Raw genomic sequence first — 19,941 nt, forward strand, 5'->3', positions numbered from 1 at the left:
ACAAATGTTCAACAGCGGTGGCTACAGTTTCTTACTGCAGACACTGAGACTTCTGTCTCCCTGACCTCTTTAGACCTAAGTTATGTAATATTTTATATTAATAATAGATCACATGAAACAAGAACTGATCATAGTAATTTGGGGGGGATTGAATGACCAGCCACAACTCTGAACTGACAACATTGCTCTTTGACATGTAAAACTTTTGTTTGCAGAGCAGAATATTAAATATCAAAGTATTACAAACTAGTTTTTGGTCAACTAAATGTGTGCAAAGTAGGCCTACAACACAAACAATACATTTGATAGAAAACTGCTTTAGACTTCTAAGTACAGGCTATGAAGTATAAGTTTTGATCCAACACTTTTTGCATTGAAGGTAAAGATGATTTTGTGGTTGTTTACATTTACTCAAGCGGGCACATCCTTTAGCATGTCCGCCCACCCTCCAGTTGCCCTGGTAATGTGACTCAGCATCTGTCTGGTATAATATCCCACCCACTACTGGAGTAGGAAACTTTATGAATTTACCATAATCAGTGAATGTGTGTCTGCATGCGTGTATGCAAGAGTGTAGGCCTTTTGGCTTCAAATGTGAAAAACTCCGGAAACCCATTCTCCCGATTAAAGTTGCCTAAAGCGCTCTACCTCCGACTATAATACGTTTTGCGTAACATCGTTTTTGTTGCTACTGGGTTTTGTTATAAATATATTTCATTACACTGTTATAGCCTACTATACTTTTTTTTTTTTCAAAATGCTTTCAAGAGGCTTAGAAAAGTTGTTTTGTAGTTTGTTGATTAGGCCATCATTTATTTTTATTTCTACGATTAGTTGCGTTTCTGGCCATACTGCTGGGAGGTGTGGTGTGGGCGGCGCTCAGCCACCACCTATGTTGCCTATATGCCTGGATACAATGCTGTGCCAAAAAGCTTTCGGTCCTGACATTCGAACGCAGTTACGAAAACAGGCCGGACACTTTAGGGCACGCTTTTTGGCATGACAACGCCCTGTCTTCATCTTCATTCAAAACATCTTCACAACCAGAGACACGTCAATAATATGAATAATTTAGGGTTCTGTTGTATGGGGCTGTTTGATGTAGGCCTACGTTGGCCCCCAACCCCTCAATGATGTGTTAATTTACCGACATAAATATTAATTGCTTTGTTAATAGTGCAGTCCAGTCATTAAATTGTAATAGCTAAACTGATTTTAGACATAAATCTCAACAACAGCATTGGTTTATGGACTTCTGGTTTATGTAACAACTAGGTAACTACGTAAGATTCCGTCCGATCCATACTTTTCAATTTCTGAAAGAATAATGTCTCACCCCTCCCCACTTATGTAAACGCGTTGTTTTGGATGCGGTCCAATTTCCACAATGCCTGCTGTACACGATCCAACATGGGAATCCACGTGGGGAGGATGGCCGTTTTATATAAAGAGACTGGCGGTGATTTAGACCAATGAGCTTCAGATGATGTTCTTTCGTCATGTTTTCCATGGAAACCTCAAGTAGGTAGCCAATGAAGTACAGGCAGAGGAGGAGTCTGAATTGAGGTCACGCTTTCAGAGCCTGGGTTTGCCAGTCGGCCAGCTTTGAAGAAAGCCGGTGAAGAATCTTAGACCAGTGTCTTTACGTCTGCTGTTCCGGGACTTTACATTCTATAATTTATCGGTTGTGTACAGTATTGGAAGAGCTTTGTCAGAAAGTACCTCTACATTTGATTCAAACGCACAGGTAGGCTTTTCTAATGTTTATTTTACGAATATAGGCTAGTCTACAAAATGTTACATAATGTTTCAAGTAGACTATGCGCATGCTCTAACCTTTCGTTTGTTTAAAATACATAATTCTTCATGAAATATATGAATATATATATTTATACAGGGTTCAATACTTTGAGTCTGCTCAAAGTATTGTCTGCTCCTTTTTTTGTCCCTTATATATGTGCATTGAAAGAAAGAGTGACTTTTACGTAAGTGTGTCAGTGTACAGTAGTGTAGCCTATTGTAGGTCAACGTGAGTGTCTTGAATAGCAGGTCGGGAGTTAGATGGGGGAAGATGTAAAACTTACTTACTTACATTAATTTTTCAAAGGATTCTGACAGATGTGATGAACACATTTAAAACACGTCAGTTATGCATATTATTAAAGGCTACTTGGTAGCAAAGTATAGTAGCCTATTGGTCCAATCACTGCTGTGTGAAACGTTACGTTTTACACTTTTCACTCACTGTGGGACATTGTATCAAGCAGAGTAGACGTCACTATAACATTTTAACAGTAGACAAGCCCAAAACGTATTCCCATCCGCGATAGAGATTCAAACTGGTAAAAAGGACTGAATGGATCATCTAGGGCACATATAGGACGTAAAATACTGCAGTCGTAGCCTACCGAAAATTGCTAAATAGATGATTTAGCTAGGCTATTTTATATCCAATAACTCGATGTTAATGTTAAAGGATGGGAGGTCGTTCTCCATGTTACAGTGTAATTTCTAAGTATAAGATTAAACAAGAATATTAGACCACATGACTAAATGTCATGCCAGGTCATGCTACACACCGCAAACACTTATTTTATTCGGTTACAATAAACGTTAGTTTCACAAAGATATATGCTATGGTACCTTTGCTCTTACCACGGACAATAAGTTATGGAGGACACATTCATCTAGTGAATGTGTCCTCCAGTCCGACTTTTTTCTTCGTCAATGTGTTTCTATTGGCCTCTTTCTAAGACCTCCATGTGGTTTTCTGAAACACTGGTCTTTAACCAAGCCCTGTTAACATGTGACTGAGCTTCCGTATTGTATAATGCCTCAGATCTGTGCTAGTAGTGCATTGGTTGGCTGGATCCGCCCCTTTGCCGGAGTTGCCTTATCCACTCCACTCTGAAAGACTGTGATTATATTCTGAGACTCATGTTCCTGTTAAGTAATTGTTTGGTATTATTTAACCATATACAACCTTGTCACTAAGGGGTAGTGTAGGTGTATAATGAGGTGTGTGTAGCCTGCGTTGATGAAACCAAACTGCTTTCATTACGTGGATCAATTTAACATGTTATCAGGATCATTACAGATTTTCCGAGTCTTCCTAGACTTTTTCTTGCGTAATGTTTAAGATCTAACTTTGAACCATGATTCAGTTTGTGGGGCTGTCATAGTTCTGGCCACTTGAAACATATGTAGCTTACTCCACATTCTGTGCAAGACTGTCTATGTATTTCAGTGAGCAGATGTCCTTATGTGACAGTACAATGGCAGGTATCAAGCTGCTTTTATAACTCCCTCCTGTGGGCCCCTGATTCGTCAGTTATAACAGCCAATGCCAGTTGGTCTTGAGCATGTGGCCACTCCCTCTTCATCCAGCCCATGTGTGTCTGATGGTCATCACTGCATATGATCATGTGTTGACGGACCTAAATTGGTAAACAATAAACGTTTTCTCAAAACTAACGATTCCATGAGTCATTATGTAAAAGTAGAAACAGTTCTGCTACACAAAAAGGGCATGATGCTAGACTGCTTAATCATGTGGAGTAGGAAAGAAACTCTTGTTTAGCTTTTACATAAGCCTTGCCAACATTCTCTTTTGACGTTTGATTGTATATAAGACAGGGCGTCCTTGCTGCTGTCCTGACAGGACTTGAGCAGACAGCTAGTGGAGGAGATGAAGAGTGTAGATCCAACAGGACAGCTGTGTATACATTTGGTCAGTGTGGCAACCCAGGATTCTAATGTTTTAGGAAGGGAGTTAAGAAGATTAAATTCTCTTTAATTTCAAACCCTAGTTTTTTTGGGACCCACATGATCAACTCCGCTTGCAATCATGTCATAATTCCCACCCACAGACAAAACTAAATGTGTGTCTCTGAGGATGGGTGTGTTTTTACCACTGGTATCAAATCACCTTTAGTTTTGAAGCGTCTATCTTTTCAAACGATTTGAACGAGGTCACACTGAAAAGAACATTGGCTTGACCTCATGTGCGCGAGAATGTGCCTCTGCCGTGTGGTTTGCCTGTTATTTTAAGATCAGTTCTCAAAGTAAAAAAGATATTGATCATTCAAAGGCTATAGTTAGCTTTTATCTTCAATGAGATTATAGCGGCCAACCCCTGAGGTAGTCCCTGTTGTCCCTGTAGATTAGCCTACAGTAGTTCTAATAATAGGATCAGGAGTATATCAATTGACCCCATTCTACCCCACTGTGTCATTGCTTTACCTCTCTGCTTCTCAACTCAGTGTGTTTCTGTCTCTCCCAGCAGGACACGCCCCTTGGTCTGGACAGCTTTGACTCCACTTCCAACTTGGTTTGATCCTTTTCACAGTAACGCCATGTGGAAGATAAGGTAACTTCCTGCACTAGGCCCCTTTGAACACTGACCTGATCTCCAATGTCTGAAGACGGCGACTCCAAACGATACCTGTACGCGGCCCTAGAGGGGCGGGAGAGGAACCGAGAGAGGAGTGGCTTCCAGAGGGAGAACGCCTCCGCCTGTGGCTCCATGGCACAGCTACACTGCAGGGGCGGTTTTGGGGAGGGACGGGGGCGGGACGGGGTGGAGATGGAGACTGAGTTAGAATTGGCCTCTGAAGGGAGTGACAGCAGTCACGACCACTCTGCCCCGCCCGGCCCAACCCATGGCGACAGGGAGCGTCAACATTCCCCGCTGCACGAGGACGTGGAAATGGGCGGGAGCGGAAGTGGGACAGAGTCCCATGGCAACGAGTCCCATGGCAACGAGTCCCATGGCAACGAGTCCCATGGCAACGAGTCGGTTGGCAGCTCCAACGGCAACAGCAAGGACTCTGCCCTACTGGAGTCGTCGGGTAGCAACAAGAGGTGAGGCCTGTTGTGGTTACGTCATGGTCATCTAACCACAACCAGTGGAGAGACCCTGTGGCGCATGGAAGTATGCCTTGTTAGAGGTGATTGGCTGGGTCCTTCAGGAGTGAATCATCGATTGTGAGTCATTAGACCAATACGGTTGTTTATATGACTTCCTCCTGGAGGGAATAAGAGGAGTAAAACCCTGGCTGTTTGGTAAAGGTTTGGTATTAAATGGGTTTTCACTAATCCCAGTTCCATAATGGATTTTCATAATAATTAATAATTTTCAGATTCCTAAACTATTTCTAAACCGCTTTAACTAATCCTATTTCCAGTTCATGGCACTTCTGTCCTTACTATGTGAGTGAAGATGGGTAGGTTGGAGACCTCCTCTGTCAAATCTGTGGAATCAGTGAGTGCTGTGAAAGTCTAACTGGATTCATTAGGTCATACACATGCATGTTGAAGTCTCCCACAGGTAGGATGTTGTTAGTTTAGGTTTTAAAGTCAGCGGCAAAGACAGCAAATTATAGGTAGACAAGCTTCCTTCCAACTCAATGAATTATCCTACAGTCTCTATGACAACAACAATGACGTTGACACTTCCACAAGAAGAGCATGTGGTGCTAGCAGAGGAGAGCACTGAAGTACTGGCCTGAAAGCAGACAGCTGGGTTTTAACATGTAGACCATTTGACGGTGTAATGCCTATGAATACAGTCATGACGTAGAGTTCATAATTCACTAGCCTTTTCTAAGTGAATACGTTTATGTTGTTTTCCTTCCATTGTGTGAGTCATTTAGAATTCAAAACACTTTGGCAATGATTCAATGAATGCAGTTGGTTGTGAAACCACAGTAGGATTAGATACCCTACTGCGGGAAAATAACATTCTACGCCATGTAATGTGGTGAAAAAGTGTACCTCAACTTTAAGCTCGCTTTTATCATTATGTCCCACAGATGTTTCGCAACCCTCTATTGCATCTCCTTCAGATATTGTTAATGAACATAGCCAAAGGGAAAATATAGAACAATGGATATTGTGTCGCTTCGGAGAATACTAGCTTATGAACATCTTTGAAAATGGCCCACACAAGGGTTGAATATTCTGCCTGGTAGAACCACTTCAGGAAGTGACTTCATTGTTCAGGGAGCTTCGATTCAATAGGAAGAAGACACCCATCCTGGAAAAGGAAGTTAGCGCCTGTCAGCCTGTTAGTAGTACAGTCACATTAAGAGGTCAAACTCCTACTACACTACTGGACCAGGAGAGAAAATCATCCACCAATCTTTAACAATGTCCCCCATTGCACCTTGTTCATCCATATTGGTTGTTATGCCCCATCTCTAAACCTTGCTTTTCTCAGCTCTTGTCAAACTAAACTACCATGTGCGTCGTCGAGAAGTGGGGCTAAAGGTGGAATTCGATTATCTTAGTGGATCTTTAGGTATCTATTTCAGCGTTTAAGATCTATATTAAACCTGTCTCCAGTCTTCCCCATCAGGTTAATTAAAGAGTATGTCTAGGTTGACCTAGTTGACAGAAGTAGTAACCTTTATCTGGAGGCTAATCCTTAGTTTATGTAGCTAGAGCAGCAATCTAGGATCACACTCTAATGAGAAAGACTGGATTTTCCTATCCTTATTGTTGAATAGTTGTAGGGCCGCAAAACATGTTGGTCTTTTCCACAGAAGATTTAAACATAGATTTGTTTTAGTATAACTATCATTATTTAATATCGGTGGATGTCGGACCTGAATCCCAACCTGTCTCTATGCCTGCTTCTTTCCCCGCCTCATTCCCCTGCTTTCCTTTTTCTTCTCTCCTTAACTGTAATCAGAGCGGAAGATTACATAAACCTTATCCAATATTCATATGTGTTTAGAGGTGAATCATTTCCGCTTTCAGATCTCTGTAGGTTATGTCAGACGTAGGGTTCAGTAGGCTTGAGAAACACAAAGCAAGCATCCCCAGTGCTGTGTGAGTGACATGACCTCCTGCTGTGATTCTTAACCACCGTTTGGGGAAATGAGGAGTTGGGTACAGGGAGAAAAATCCACTTGTCTTCTGATCATGTTGCCTGTCTGTTTTGGTGTTGCAGCTCTAACTCCCATAGCCCATCACCCCCCTGTAGTTCCAATGCCTTCAGTCTGGTGAGCTCAGAGCAGGACAACCCTTCGACCAGCGGCTGCAGGTTAGTACCCTCCAACAGCCCCGAAACTACACCCCACAACGAATATACTGTTGATATCGATGAGGAATTCCATCCCCTCTCCCCCTCTATTCATGTGAATCAGCTCTCTGCGACTTTGTGCTGCCTGCCACTCTGACCCACCTGTGCCATATGTTGCCCTCGCAGTAGCGAACAGTCTGCCAAGGCCAAGACGCAGAAAGAGCTGTTTAAGACCGTCAAGGAGCTGAAGATGCACCTGCCCTCCGAGAAACAGAGCAAGAGCAAGGCCAGCACGCTCAACACCCTGAAATACGCCCTCCGCTGTGTCAAGCAGGTCAAAGGTAGGCAAGCTCGCACACGTGCCCTCGCACGCACACATGCCCTCGCACTCACACATGTGCGCCCAAACACGTGGGGACGGGCAGGCATGTGAAGGCAGCGTCCCACGCAGCCCATAGTGTGAAGACGCACGCCGCGAATGTGCATGCCCTCTGTCACCTGCCTCTCCGCATGCAGACACACGTGTGTGTTGACAGGGCAGGGTGTGGATGCTAACCAGGAGCGGGGATTGCGTGGGCCTGCTGGAGCTGTGCTCGGAACCCGGGCTTGTGTTTATTGAGAACATGTGATCCGTGTTCCCTCGTGATGTCTAACCAGTCACGTTGGGAGAACGTCCTTTTGCTAATATATGTATGTTATCACTGTATATATATATATGTATTACCTTGGTATCAGCTTTTGAAAAGGGTCTGCTACAGTGTGTGTGTGTGTGTGTGTGTGTGTGTGTCTATTTGGGCTCATTGGGTGATATGTTTGAGTTGATGTTGTGTATGTGTGTTGTGATGTGTGTGTTTAAAGCGTGTATTTTGTGTCCCGGCAGCCAATGAGGAGTACTACCAGATGCTGATGATCAACGACAGTCAGCCTCCAGGTCTTGATGTGTCCTCTTACACCATCGAGGAAATCCACAGCATCACCTCAGAGTACACCCTCAAAAACACTGTAAGGACAACCTTCCACCATTTACAACCCTCCACCCATTAGAAACTACAGCCTTAAACCAATTACACATTACAACCTAACACTAATGTATTTAAATGCAGTAAAATAATACATATTCAACACATTGGTATATTCAGTTGAAATGATCTTAAGCTATTCAGAAAGAGTATTGTGCAAACACACACTAAGATGATTTTCCCACATGATTAGAGCCATATACGGCATAGCCACAAGGGTTTCTGTTCTATCTCTGGCCCAACGGAGCTTTTGAAAAACCCTCTTATCCTCCAGCAACATTCAGTCTGCTGTTGACAGTCTGGAGAGAGCAGCAGGACTGCATGTGTCGAGTCACTTGAGATAGAAACGCACACAGATCTTTCAAAGCCACCGCTGGCTGAATAACAACAAGGCCGTAACCAGCCTGTTCAGGAAATGACTTATTGTTCTCTCCCACACAAACCTTTCTGTCTTTCCATCTCTATAGGATATTTTCGCTGTCGCCGTGTCGCTCATCACGGGCAAGATCGTGTACATCTCAGACCAGGTGGCGTCGATCTTGAACTGTAAACGAGAGGTGTTTACCAACGCCAAGTTTGTGGAGTTCCTCAGCCCGCAGGACGTCAGTGTGTTCTACAGCTTCACCACGCCCTACCGCCTGCCGTCCTGGAGCATGTGCACCGGAGCAGGTGAGCACCTCTCTTCCTCCAGACACACTACCCCCCCCAAACACACACACACACATACAGACACACGTAGTATGCAGAAGAATCACCGTAGCACAGATGATGTGAGATCCTCATTTTATGGCTTAGCATCTTTCACAGTTGCACACACTGTCATGGAAACCGATAATCATTTCCTGAATATTGATGAAAACCAGATGGAGCTGTTACATAGATGCAAAAGCATCTATCAAGTCGGTTGGTTGTTTATTTATACTGTTTCGTTTTCCTTCTCCCTCCCTCCCTCCCTCCCTCCCTCCTCGCTTCCTTCCTTTCTCCCTCCAGAATCATCTCCCACAGAGTGCATGCAGGAGAAATCCTTCTTCTGTCGTATCAGGTGAGTGACAGGGCTCGGTGACGAGTCTTCCCTTTTCCTGCTTCAACACGTCTGTCTCTGCTATGTTAGAGAGCAGAGGAGAGAGATAGGCAGAAGGAGGGAAGAGGGGATGGTCAGTAGCTTTAGGTCTGTACTGCCACACCTGTCCTTACACCAGCCCAGGTACTGCAGGGATAGAGTTTGTCTTCAGATAATATATCTTCAGAGAATATATTGTAAACAAGTCCAATAAATAGAAAAGAGATGCAATTTCACACTGTAAGTACATCAGCCCTGGGATATTATTTGGTATGTCAACTCCTTAGACTGACATAGTTCTTTTTGTGTCAGGTACATTTGTTGTAGCACTATAATTTGGGCATTATGGGTAATGCTGTTTGAGATATGCAGATGGTGAATAAAAGGGCCTCATCACATCCCAACAACTTCCACACGCTGATAGCTCTGTCTCTCCATTGCTGTAGTAAGGGGTGGTCATTTCCTCCCTCTGATACTGTAGCTCTGACTCTGTGTGCCATAGAGGTGATTACCTCCACACACTGACCTCCTCCTTCCCGTGTGTCGCAGCGGCGGCAAGGAGCGCGAGGGCGACCTGCAGTACTACCCGTTCAGGATGACTCCGTATCTGATGAAGGTGCAGGACTGCAGCCTGGCCGAGGAGCAGTTCTGCTGCCTCCTGCTGGCTGAGAGGGTGCACTCCGGGTATGAGGGTAAGCCAGTCCTCTCTCTCCAGTCAAACACGCACACATACATATGCATTAACATCCTGTATGTTGCACTTCCCATTGACCGTAGGACATCTCACCTAAACACACACTCCAAAGCCCCCTTACACCTGGTTGACCCCGATGCTGTCCCTTCTCTACAGCCCCCAGAATCCCCTCTGACAAGCGCATCTTCACCACGACACACACGCCCAACTGTGTGTTCCAGGATGTCGACGAGAGGTGAGTGCCACGATATACAGTGGATTAAGGCGGTGCCGAAAATTCAAAGTACATACCTGAGCATAGACGGGAAAGTTGTGGTGCGTGACCTGGGAACATGTTGTGTGCAGGGCTGTTCCCTTGTTGGGCTACCTCCCCCAGGACCTGATAGGAACCCCCGTGCTGCTCAACCTCCACCCCAACGACCGGCCCCTGATGCTGGCTATCCACCGCAAGAGTGAGACCCCTCTTTGATTGACAGATCTGATTGGTTGATTGGTATAACACTTTCACAAAGACGTGCGCTGACAGTAAGTCTAGAGGAGAGGTTCCCGTGTAAACAGGGAACATTCTGGAGGATGGGGGACGGGGGGGGGGGGGGTCATTCCATTCAAACACCGGCGAGAAATGGAACATTCACTCAGAAAGTAACCATTCCTGGGAGTGATTTGAATTTGTATTTGTGGACTGAAATCGCCGTGTTGAAAGGAATGAACCCCCTCTCCAAAGGATGGAGCCAAAAAGAAATATGCGGGAAGTGGAGATCTTACTCTTCTCTTGGTCTCTCTCCCTTTCTGCTCCTCTCCCTCTCCTCCTCTTGGAACAGTCCTGAAGTACGTGGGGCAGCCCTTCGACTGCTCGTCCATCCGCTTCTGCACGCGGAACGGCGAGTACATCACCCTGGACACCAGCTGGTCCAGCTTCGTCAACCCCTGGAGCCGCAAGGTGTCCTTCGTCATCGGACGCCACAAAGTCCGCATGTGAGTGGTCCTGCATACGCGCACACACACACACACACACAAGGAAGCGGACGTACATTAAGAGAAATCAAACGGTTGCGTGTCTGTGTAACTCTGTATGGCGTGATATAGTGTGTTTGGGATGTGTTGAGGACTGTCCGTCTAACATGAAGGTGTGTGTTGCAGGGGTCCTGTGAACGAGGACGTGTTTGCAGCTCCAGCCTTCACTGAGGGGAAGATCATGGACTCAGACATTCAGGAAATGACTGAGCAGATTCACAGACTGCTGCTGCAGGTACATGGCAAGCATGCACACACACACACACACACACATACACAATCACCACATGCACACAGACCTACCTATACACTCCTACTTCAATTCAAATTAAGACACGCCTACTATCTCTCACGTAGCATATACAGACACACACATGGTGCTGTTCCTATAAAAACAAAATCTATAACAACAACCGTGTCTTTCTAGCCGGTTCATAACATTGGCTCCAGCGGTTATGGTAGCCATGGCAGCAACGGTTCCCACGAGCAGCTGAGCCTGTCCAGCGAAAGTAACGGGACCGCCACCGGGAACGCAGTGGAGGAGCCGGGCAAGGCCAAGCCGGTGAGAGGATACACCACCAGGGGTCACACTCCCCGTCTTGCACTCTCATGGTCACGTTTGCAGTTGTTTCATTTCGAAAACAGCAGACAGACATCTTAACGATGCCATCGGAGACTTTATGTGACTGTCCCCCCCCTCCCCCTTGTAGAGAACCTTCCAGGAGATCTGTAAAGGGATCCACATGCAGAAGACCCAGGACCAAGCCCTATACCTGTCCTCTCCCTCCTCATCCCCCTCCAAACATGAACAGAGGAAGAACGCTGAAAGTAAGTCGTTCGGTAACACGTGATGAAATGGCCTGGTTTTGTGTGCATGTATGAATGACCCTGCATATATTTCGTCTAGTGTGCATCATCGATTGTGTGCGGTTCTGTGCGTGTGTGTGTGTGCTGACGTCGACCCGCCCCTCTTCCAGCAGGCGTCCAGCGGGGTCCTCTGGCGCGTCCGAAGGACGCGGCGCGGGACGGCACCACCGCCACGGTGGAGGAGCTCATCTGCAAAGACCAGAGCGTCCACTCCTACCAGCAGATCAGCTGCCTGGACAGCGTCATCAGGTGCGTGGGCCTACCCGGGGTGTGCTGGAGCCGTGCGTGTGTGTCCCGGCGTGGCGTGCGGGCGCGTGACGGAGCTCTCGCCCTCTCTCTCTGTCAGGTACCTGGACAGCTGCAACATCCCCATCACGGTGAAGAGGAAGTACCAGTGTTCGTCCAACACCACGTCGTCCAACTCGGACGAAGACCGGAAGGGCTCGGACGACGGCATGCAGGGGCCGCAAGGTGAGACCTCGGAACGCTCTGCTGCCGTCTACAGAGCTCGCGGAGGAGGGGAGGCGTGCGGCGTGGGGGGCTTTTCACATCATCATCATCCCACTCTCACTGCAACACAAGGAGGCTTTGTCCGGTCGAAACACCGCGCGTGTCCTCAATGAATCGTAGTCTATCGAAGCGCCCACGATGAGTTGTTAGCCTATCTCCCGAGAGCGCCGTCACGTTTGTGTGTGTGTGGAGCCGGCTGCTGGTTGGTGACGCACGCTGCTCTTCCCTCCAGAGTCTCTCATCCCGGAGGCCAAGGCAGAGAGCCAGTGCAGCTACAGCAGCACCATCGTCCACGTCGGGGACAAGAAGCCCCAGCCAGAGTCTGGTGAGAACACACACACACGCACTGAGACACAACCACACACGCGCCCAAACACACACATTATTATGAGAACACAAAGATGACCTTTTTTCTGACTCTCCACCCCACCCCCACTCCCAGAGATCATTGAGGATGTGACCGAAAGCCCCGCCCCCCCGCCACTGCCCGTCAGCGTGGCGTGCCCGCCGCCTCAGGAGAAGGAGGCCTATAAGAGGCTGGGCCTGACCAAGCAGGTGCTGGCTGCTCACACCCAGAAGGAGGAGCAAGCCTTCCTCAGCCGCTGCCGCGAGCTCCGCCCTGCCAGAACCTCCCAGAAGGACTGCTCCACCCACCTGCGCAAGCAGAGAGGAAACGCCAACGCCGACCGTACGAGCTTGACGCCGGGCACACACGCACACACACACGCACACACACACACTAGTGATGGTTAAGACGGGGACTGACGTGTGCGTTGTCTCTATCCAGGTGTCAGGGGTTCCACCAAACCGGGAGAGGCTGCCAGACCCGAGAACGCCACCAAGAAGGGCGGCCGCAACAGGAAGTCAAAGAAGCCGCGCATGAGGCGCCCGGATTCGTCAGACAGCGCTGTCTCCCACCGCAAGCCCCGCCCTCCTCTTCAGGGCCTCAACCAAACGTCCTGGTCCCCTTCGGAAGCCTCCCTGTCCGCTTTCAGCGTGCCCTATCCCACCATACTGCCAGGATACCCTCTCTCGGTGTACCCGTCTGGCCCGGCACCCCCTAACCAACCCTCTCACCCCGACCCCTCTCTCTCCACCCAAACCAGCCAAGCTCAACCCAAACTCAACGCCACTCCATATCCTGCCCCCATAGTCACCCCTGTGGTAGCATTGGTTTTGCCCAACTACCTGTTCCCCCAGATTGGACAACTAGGGCAAATGGGGGCTGCCCCAAACGAGCCGGCCTACACTTCCCATCAGCCCTTCCCAACCCCACCCACCTACACTACCCAGCAGCCCTTCCCAACCCCTCAAGAGGCCTACACTACCCATCAGCCCTTCCAAGCCACTCAAACAGCCTACCCCAGTCAGCAGCCTTTCCACACTCAACCTGCCTACACTACCCAGCAGCCCTTCCCGACCCCTCAAACGGCCTACTCTACCCATCAGCCCTTCCAAGCCACTCAAGCAGCCTACTCCAATCAGCAGCCTTTCCAGACCCAACCCACATTCACTACCCAGCAGCCCTTTCAAACCCAACCCGCCTACACTACCCAGCAGCCCTTCCCTGTACAGACCCAGTTCGTCCCCCAGGCCAGCTATCCCCCCCAGGCCTTCCCATACAGCCTGGCCCCTGAGCCCTCCAAAGTCCCCACCATGGAGCCCACAGAGGGGGTTGCCTCACGCTCCTCCACCCCTGCCTCCGGGGGCCACGAGCCAGCCGCCTCGCCCCCGCTGTTCGAGTCCCGCTGCAGCTCCCCCCTGCAGCTCAACCTGCTCAGCATGGAGGAGACCCAGAGGTCTGTGGAGAGGCAGGACAGCTTGGCGCCCCCTTGTGGAGCGGCATTGAACAGCACGACCACAGCGGCGCCCGTGGGGCCCACGGGGGAGAACAGCGGGGCTACTGTCACGGCCTCAGAGGACCTGGAGCAGGTGAGAGGAGGTGTTCCTTTGGAAAAGACCCGTGTGTCAACTTTTCTTCATTGAGACGTTATTAGAGCACACGTGCACACACTGAATATACAGCGCGCGTGATAAGTGGGTGTTTCCATGAGAACTAAGACACAGACCACAAACGGTTCTGTACAGGGATTTGAGGCGTGCATCTGTGGCTCGATGGTTTGGACTGCCTGACTTAGTCTCAGACGCTAACGTTGCCCTCCTCCTGTTGGTCCTCAGCTGGCGGGAGATGATGCCCACAGCGAGGCCCCCTCGTCCTCCTCAGACCTGCTGGACCTCCTGCTGCAGGAGCAGGAGGACTCCGGCTCCTCCGGCTCCGTGGGCTCCGGGTCCAACCGCTGTGGGACGTCCGCCAGCGGCGCGTCAGGAAGCAGAACGGGTCAGTTTAATGTTTGGTGTCGGCAGCACCAGGTTTAAGCCTGGCCATTGAGATCACAATAGGTTTCGGACTTGTCGGTTTCAACATTAGGTTTAAGAGTTATTCATGTTGTGGGTACAAACCACCTTGTGTTAGCATTAGCTAATGTCCAGTGTTGACCTGACCTCTGCCCTTCTTTCCCCCTGCAGGGAGCAGCAACACCAGTAAATACTTTGGCAGCGTTGACTCTCTGGAGAACGACCCCAAGATGAGGGCCCTGACAGAGACGGGCTCCAAGATGACCCTGGACGAGGAGGACAACTTCAATTACGCCCTCCAGGAACCCATGTGGCGCCTCATGTCCAACACCGACGAGAATGTCATGATGACCTATCAGATGCCCTCGCGGTGAGTGACAGACAGGATGGCCAATTGTACGGTTTTGTTGCCCCTATTTGGAGCTATTTTTCATCTGACAATGTCTAAAAGGGATTTGAGTCAACAAATAGTGAACGTTTGGCAAACAGTTAATGATCTGGCTGGTCCTGAGTCATTACTAATAATACAGATGATGACTACACCATAAGCAAATGACTTAGCAAGCACTAACGTTATGCTAAGCTAACCCAGATGTGTCCATGTGGTCGGTGTTCAGGGACATCCAGAAGGTTCTGAGAGATGACAAGGAGCGCCTGCATCAAATGCAGAAGAGCCAGCCTCGTTTCTCCTCGCCCCAGCGGAGAGAGCTGGTGGAGGAGCACACCTGGATGAGGAGGGGGGGCCTGCCCAAGGCCATCGACGTCAAGGTGGGTCACACACACCGTCATGCACACCGTCATCTCTCACATTACGGTGAGAGTTGTTCGTGAATTGCCTGAAGAGCTGCAACACACTTTTCTCTTTTCTGGCTGTCAGATTTCATGCATCGCACATAGCTTGTATTCATCATTGTGTTTCTGTGTTCAGGATTGTGTGTACTGTGAGGACGACTCCTCTGCCCCCCCCATGGAGGAGAACCTTCCGGACATGGAGACCCAGGGTTTGGGAGGAGCGCCTCCGCAGAAAGACCACCTCCCCCAGACCACGACAGCAGCCTCTCGCCCAGACCCAGACTCTGTCACCTAGCGACTCTGTCACCTAGCGACTCTGTCACCTAGCGACTCTGTCACCTAGCGACTCTGTCACCTAGCACCCTCTCACCAGTAGAGGGCGCTTGTCTGCTGGTGGACCAGCGGACCCCAACACTTTACCTAAACACACATAAACATACACACACACTGAAGATGTGCAGATGTGAACACTCCCACAACAGTTCCAGGGTTGTGCACAAAAGACAACTTTGACCCAAAATTAGCATAAGTATTATGATGGCCAAGATGCTGTTTGGTGTGTGCGTGCGAGAGAGAGAGAGAGAGAGAGAGAGAGAGAGAGAGAGAGAGAGAGAGAGAGAGAGAGAGAGAGAGAGAGAGAGAGAGAGAGAGAGAGAGAGAGAGAGAGAGAGAGAGAGAGAGAGAGAGAGAGAGAGAGAGAGAGAGAGAGAGAGAGAGAGAGAGAGAGAGAGAGAGAACAACTGATTTGCAGTACTCACAGGGCCCATCAGAGGGTAGTAGTATCTATGTGCAGTCATCCCAAGTCATCGGTATGTGGACCACACAGGTCAACCAAAGACAAGAAGCTGTTGACAGTTCAGGCTCTCGTCTTACCCTGGTCCCTCAGATAGCTGTGACAAGCAGTTATCCACTGGTACTTCTCTACTCCTGTATTTATTTTGCTTTACATATTATATATTACAAATATTTTTGATACACCAAAGCCAAATTCATGCATTTCCCCAACTTGACTTTGCTCTAGAGCTGCAGCTGAACCTTGTAAAATGTTCAAATGTACACCAGTTCTTGTCTTGGTCTGTGGGAATGTCCTGTTAGACAGGTGTTGCAGAAGTTCTCAACTTAAAGGAAATGTGAACTTGGTTTTATAAAATGTGTGTAGTGTTGAGCTTGCCTGTTCGTTTGAAAGTCCTAGTATTGGAAGGCCAGTACTTCTCATTTGGACAATTTTCTAAATACTTCAGTTGAAGTCTTTTTCTTTAACCCCTGTAACCTCAATTCTCTTGTAGCATTTACAGATTGTATTAACTTTTCAAATATTGTCTTTATATTGTTCTATAAGGCTGATTGCACAAGATACCAGTCTTTAAATGAGAAAAATAAGCAAAGCATCACTGCCTGAGCTTTTGTCACTGTTGTTGTCGTTTTGTTGTAAAAGTGGCATTCAGTTTTTTTGGGTCCAAAGATGTGAAGGTTACAGTTATGTGGTATTTTACATCACTACTCAAAGACACCAGCACCGATTGTAATGATCGAACACCAGAATTACATACATACAGTATGTAGGAAATACACTATCTGTTTTTAGGAAATGAGGAACCATAATATCCAAAACAGTAGTGGGAACTATAGTAATCGGTGCTAGATATTAACTGGGAAGCTTTCAAGTGGTGCTGGATATTTACATTACATTTACATTTAGTCATTTAGCAGACGCTCTTATCCAGAGCGACTTACAGTAAGTACAGGGACATTCCCCCGAGGCAAGTAGGGTGAAGTGCCTTGCCCAAGGACACAACGTCAGTTGGCATGACCGGGAATCGAACTGGCAAGCTTCGGATTACTAGCCCGATTCCCTCACCTTAATATTAACTGATATTAACTGGGTCAGATCAGGTGGTGCTGGATATTAACAGGGTCAGATCAGGTGGTGCTGGATATTAACTGGGTCAGATCAGGGGACAGCAGGATGCCATCTGGACCAAGTGCATGTCACTGGCTTCTTACATTTCGTCTTTACAATATTTTATGTCTGAAGATCATATGAACAATGTACTTATTTTCATTCATTATTTTTCTATTCGTCATATTTTCTTGTGTGTCTAATTGTCTATTGAACAGCTCAAGTGTCATTGGAGACCTATGAGAATACCAAGTCAAGTTACTGTAAAAAGTGATTTCACCGAGCATGGATGTACTGTATAATAAGACTGGGGCTAAACTGCAATTGACAGAGATGAGAGATTTCATCTTTTGTCGTATTTTTTGTGCAAAAAAAACCTTTGACTTAACTGCGTTCATATTGACAGGTAGAATAGCTGATGCTCTCATGGCATGTGAAGGATTTCACATGTATGTATTGATAAACCTACAAGTTTGTTATCATTGATTGATCAGGCATTCTGAATGTGCTTACAAGTTATTAAACAGATGGATTGTCGAAAGTGTTCTCTGTAAACGCATACCCCTGTTATCAGCGCATGCAAATGGTTGTGTGGTCATGGTTGTGTATGGTCATGTATATCTGTGTCATTGCCATTATGGGAGCCTATAGACAGTCCTATCCAGTTTCTGTAGGTGAAACGATGAACTATGTGAGACATTCAGATGTTATAAAATGCATAAATAAATATCTACTTGTTTATATTTGTTGCCAGATTTTATGTCTTTGCCAGCTGGTCTGGAACTTCCTTAAACTTAATGACACTAGGCAGAGTGTAGAAACGAGAAGCGTAGCCATGAGGGGGCCTTGGGGCGGCTAGGCCCCCTCATGTACATGTTCGGCCACTTAGATTTCTGATTTCTTACAATAAATTAAGGAATTGTTGATACATATATGATTATTTTTTTGTGGCCCCTTCATTTTAAGATGGGACCCCCCCTTAATACAATTTTGGCTATGGTGCTGGGAGAAACTATCATAAATGGGGGGGAGGATTAAAACAAATCTACTTATATAAAAAGAGGATAAAAGTTCTGTAGACACCCTTTTGTGGAGTGAAGTGCAGTAATAAATACTTCCCCAATAAAGGGACCACCTTTAATTGACTGTATTGAAATGGTAATCAGGTTCTCGCCCATGTCAGTCATGGGAGCTACTGTACAATGTCTTAAGATTAACTTTTTTTCATTTTATTTATACCAATACCAAAGTATGGGTAATGAATACAGCTGGTCATCTATACACAATCATTCAAAATAGGCTACGGTTAAGGGTCTAGACTATTAGCCTTTACAAAAGCGCTTACTTGACTTGGCCTATTTACAATTGATATATCAATATATACATTACATAAAAAATGAAGAACTACTTTGTATTGTAAAAAAGTGGCGCTATCACAAAGCAAGCAGTTTAGCCTATGAATTGCGTAGCCCATATGCCACGTTAAACGTATGTGTAATACTATAGCCTATTGTTAGGCTACTTTAAATTATTATATCACAGCGGAGAGAGGTCCTGTAGTCCTATGTAAGAGAAACGTTCTGATCACTGATTATTCTTTCAGAGTCAAAGACAGTTGAGACGCGCAGCGCGGATGGGAATCCCAGGGGATCCGTTTCAACGCCATATGCTCTCATGCACCGTTTGAAATGGCCGAAGCCAAGAGGCAACACTCAGTAACCTTTAAACTCCGGAATTTAAATGCATTGTCACGAATGCACAGCTGATTCGTTAGCTTGCTGCTCAATTGTCCCCTCTCTCTTTTGTGTATGAGCAGACACTAAAACAAACGTCGTAATGTTTGCCGAATGTTGCTATCATCCTCTGTGATGCAATAGCCTATGTGTCTGAGAGGAATCTGTTGTAGGCACATGTGCATAGATTTGTGTGCCATTCGTTAATATAGCCTACTAGGCTACTATTAACCTAAAAATGCAAACGTTCATGGTAAAGTAAGGGAAGCTACGTAGCAGTAGCCTGCGATGTCGCCTGCTTTTGTCTTCATCCTTAACTTTGAACCTAAAACCGGGTTGTGGTGTCTACAATGTGCCGGCTTTGACGCCTGTCTGTCAAATGGTTGACTGCGGACAGAAAGCTTTGATCACGATCCTCTCTGCTGCTATTTCCATGTATTGACATTCACACCTCGACCGATGTGCGGTGCAGGTGTGAGGAGCTACAAGACCCCTGGAGCTCGCGCAATGCTAATCCTTGTTAGCCAGTGTCATAAAAAGGTGACGACAGTCTTTGAATGTAATTTGTGGATTTGCAAATAAATTAAGATGTTTTCAAAATCTCAGTAGGTTCTCGAATTAACTCAAAGCCATTTAGCCTAGTCTAGCTATATCAAATATGAGCTATTATCAGCTTGAAGACCACCTGGGCTCCCTAAAGCTTGTAGCCCTACAGGCTATTCAAAAAGCTCTGAATGTTGTGCCTGTCACACAGCGTAATTCTAGCTAATCACGTTTAGTGGTTTCTTAGTGCCTAATATCTCTCTCTCCAAAAGGCCAGCCTGGTGTACCTGTGACTGGTGGTGGCTTCCTCGGACAGGATCTAACAGTCCGCTGTTGAATACAGCCTTTGTACCTGACGTGTTACCAGTAACACCTAGTTCTATCAAGGATATCCGAGGTGTGACTTTGGCCAGAAAGTGGTGTCTGT

General features: G+C 47.0%; 1 protein-coding gene across 4 annotated transcripts; it reads left to right on the plus strand.

Moving 5' to 3' along the window:
- Positions 1–1,620: 1,620 nt before the first annotated feature.
- On the plus strand, positions 1,621–17,979 carry per2 (period circadian clock 2). Of its 4 annotated transcripts, XM_062472672.1 has the most exons (24): positions 1,621–1,747; positions 4,286–4,863; positions 6,956–7,048; positions 7,214–7,368; positions 7,908–8,029; positions 8,514–8,715; positions 9,037–9,088; positions 9,656–9,798; positions 9,957–10,035; positions 10,146–10,252; positions 10,622–10,775; positions 10,941–11,049; positions 11,242–11,376; positions 11,525–11,642; positions 11,792–11,930; positions 12,028–12,152; positions 12,424–12,516; positions 12,634–12,879; positions 12,979–14,123; positions 14,370–14,529; positions 14,718–14,916; positions 15,164–15,314; positions 15,475–15,629; positions 15,662–17,979. In XM_062472672.1, the coding sequence occupies exons 2-24, from the start codon at positions 4,415–4,417 to the stop codon at positions 15,663–15,665; spliced, it is 4,335 nt and encodes a 1,444-aa protein (XP_062328656.1). In that variant the 5' UTR covers positions 1,621–1,747; positions 4,286–4,414; the 3' UTR covers positions 15,666–17,979. The 4 variants fall into 4 exon arrangements, with proteins under 4 accessions (XP_062328656.1, XP_062328654.1, XP_062328657.1 ...); XM_062472670.1 differs by having other exon boundaries at positions 15,475–17,979; XM_062472673.1 differs by having other exon boundaries at positions 11,795–11,930; positions 15,475–17,979.
- Positions 17,980–19,941: the final 1,962 nt, after the last annotated feature.

Source organism: Osmerus eperlanus, chromosome 11 (genome assembly GCF_963692335.1).
Source record: "Osmerus eperlanus chromosome 11, fOsmEpe2.1, whole genome shotgun sequence".
In the NCBI taxonomy this organism is placed as follows: domain Eukaryota; kingdom Metazoa; phylum Chordata; class Actinopteri; order Osmeriformes; family Osmeridae; genus Osmerus; species Osmerus eperlanus.

Bases quoted from the DNA above. Each gene is read 5' to 3' on its own strand.
- per2 (XM_062472670.1), top strand. From the start codon at position 4,415: ATGTCTGAAGACGGCGACTCCAAACGATACCTGTACGCGGCCCTAGAG. The intron at 12,880-12,978 runs GTACGAGCTTGA...GTCTCTATCCAG, and splicing joins AGGAAACGCCAACGCCGACC to GTGTCAGGGGTTCCACCAAA. The intron at 14,124-14,369 runs GTGAGAGGAGGT...GTTGGTCCTCAG, and splicing joins CCTCAGAGGACCTGGAGCAG to CTGGCGGGAGATGATGCCCA.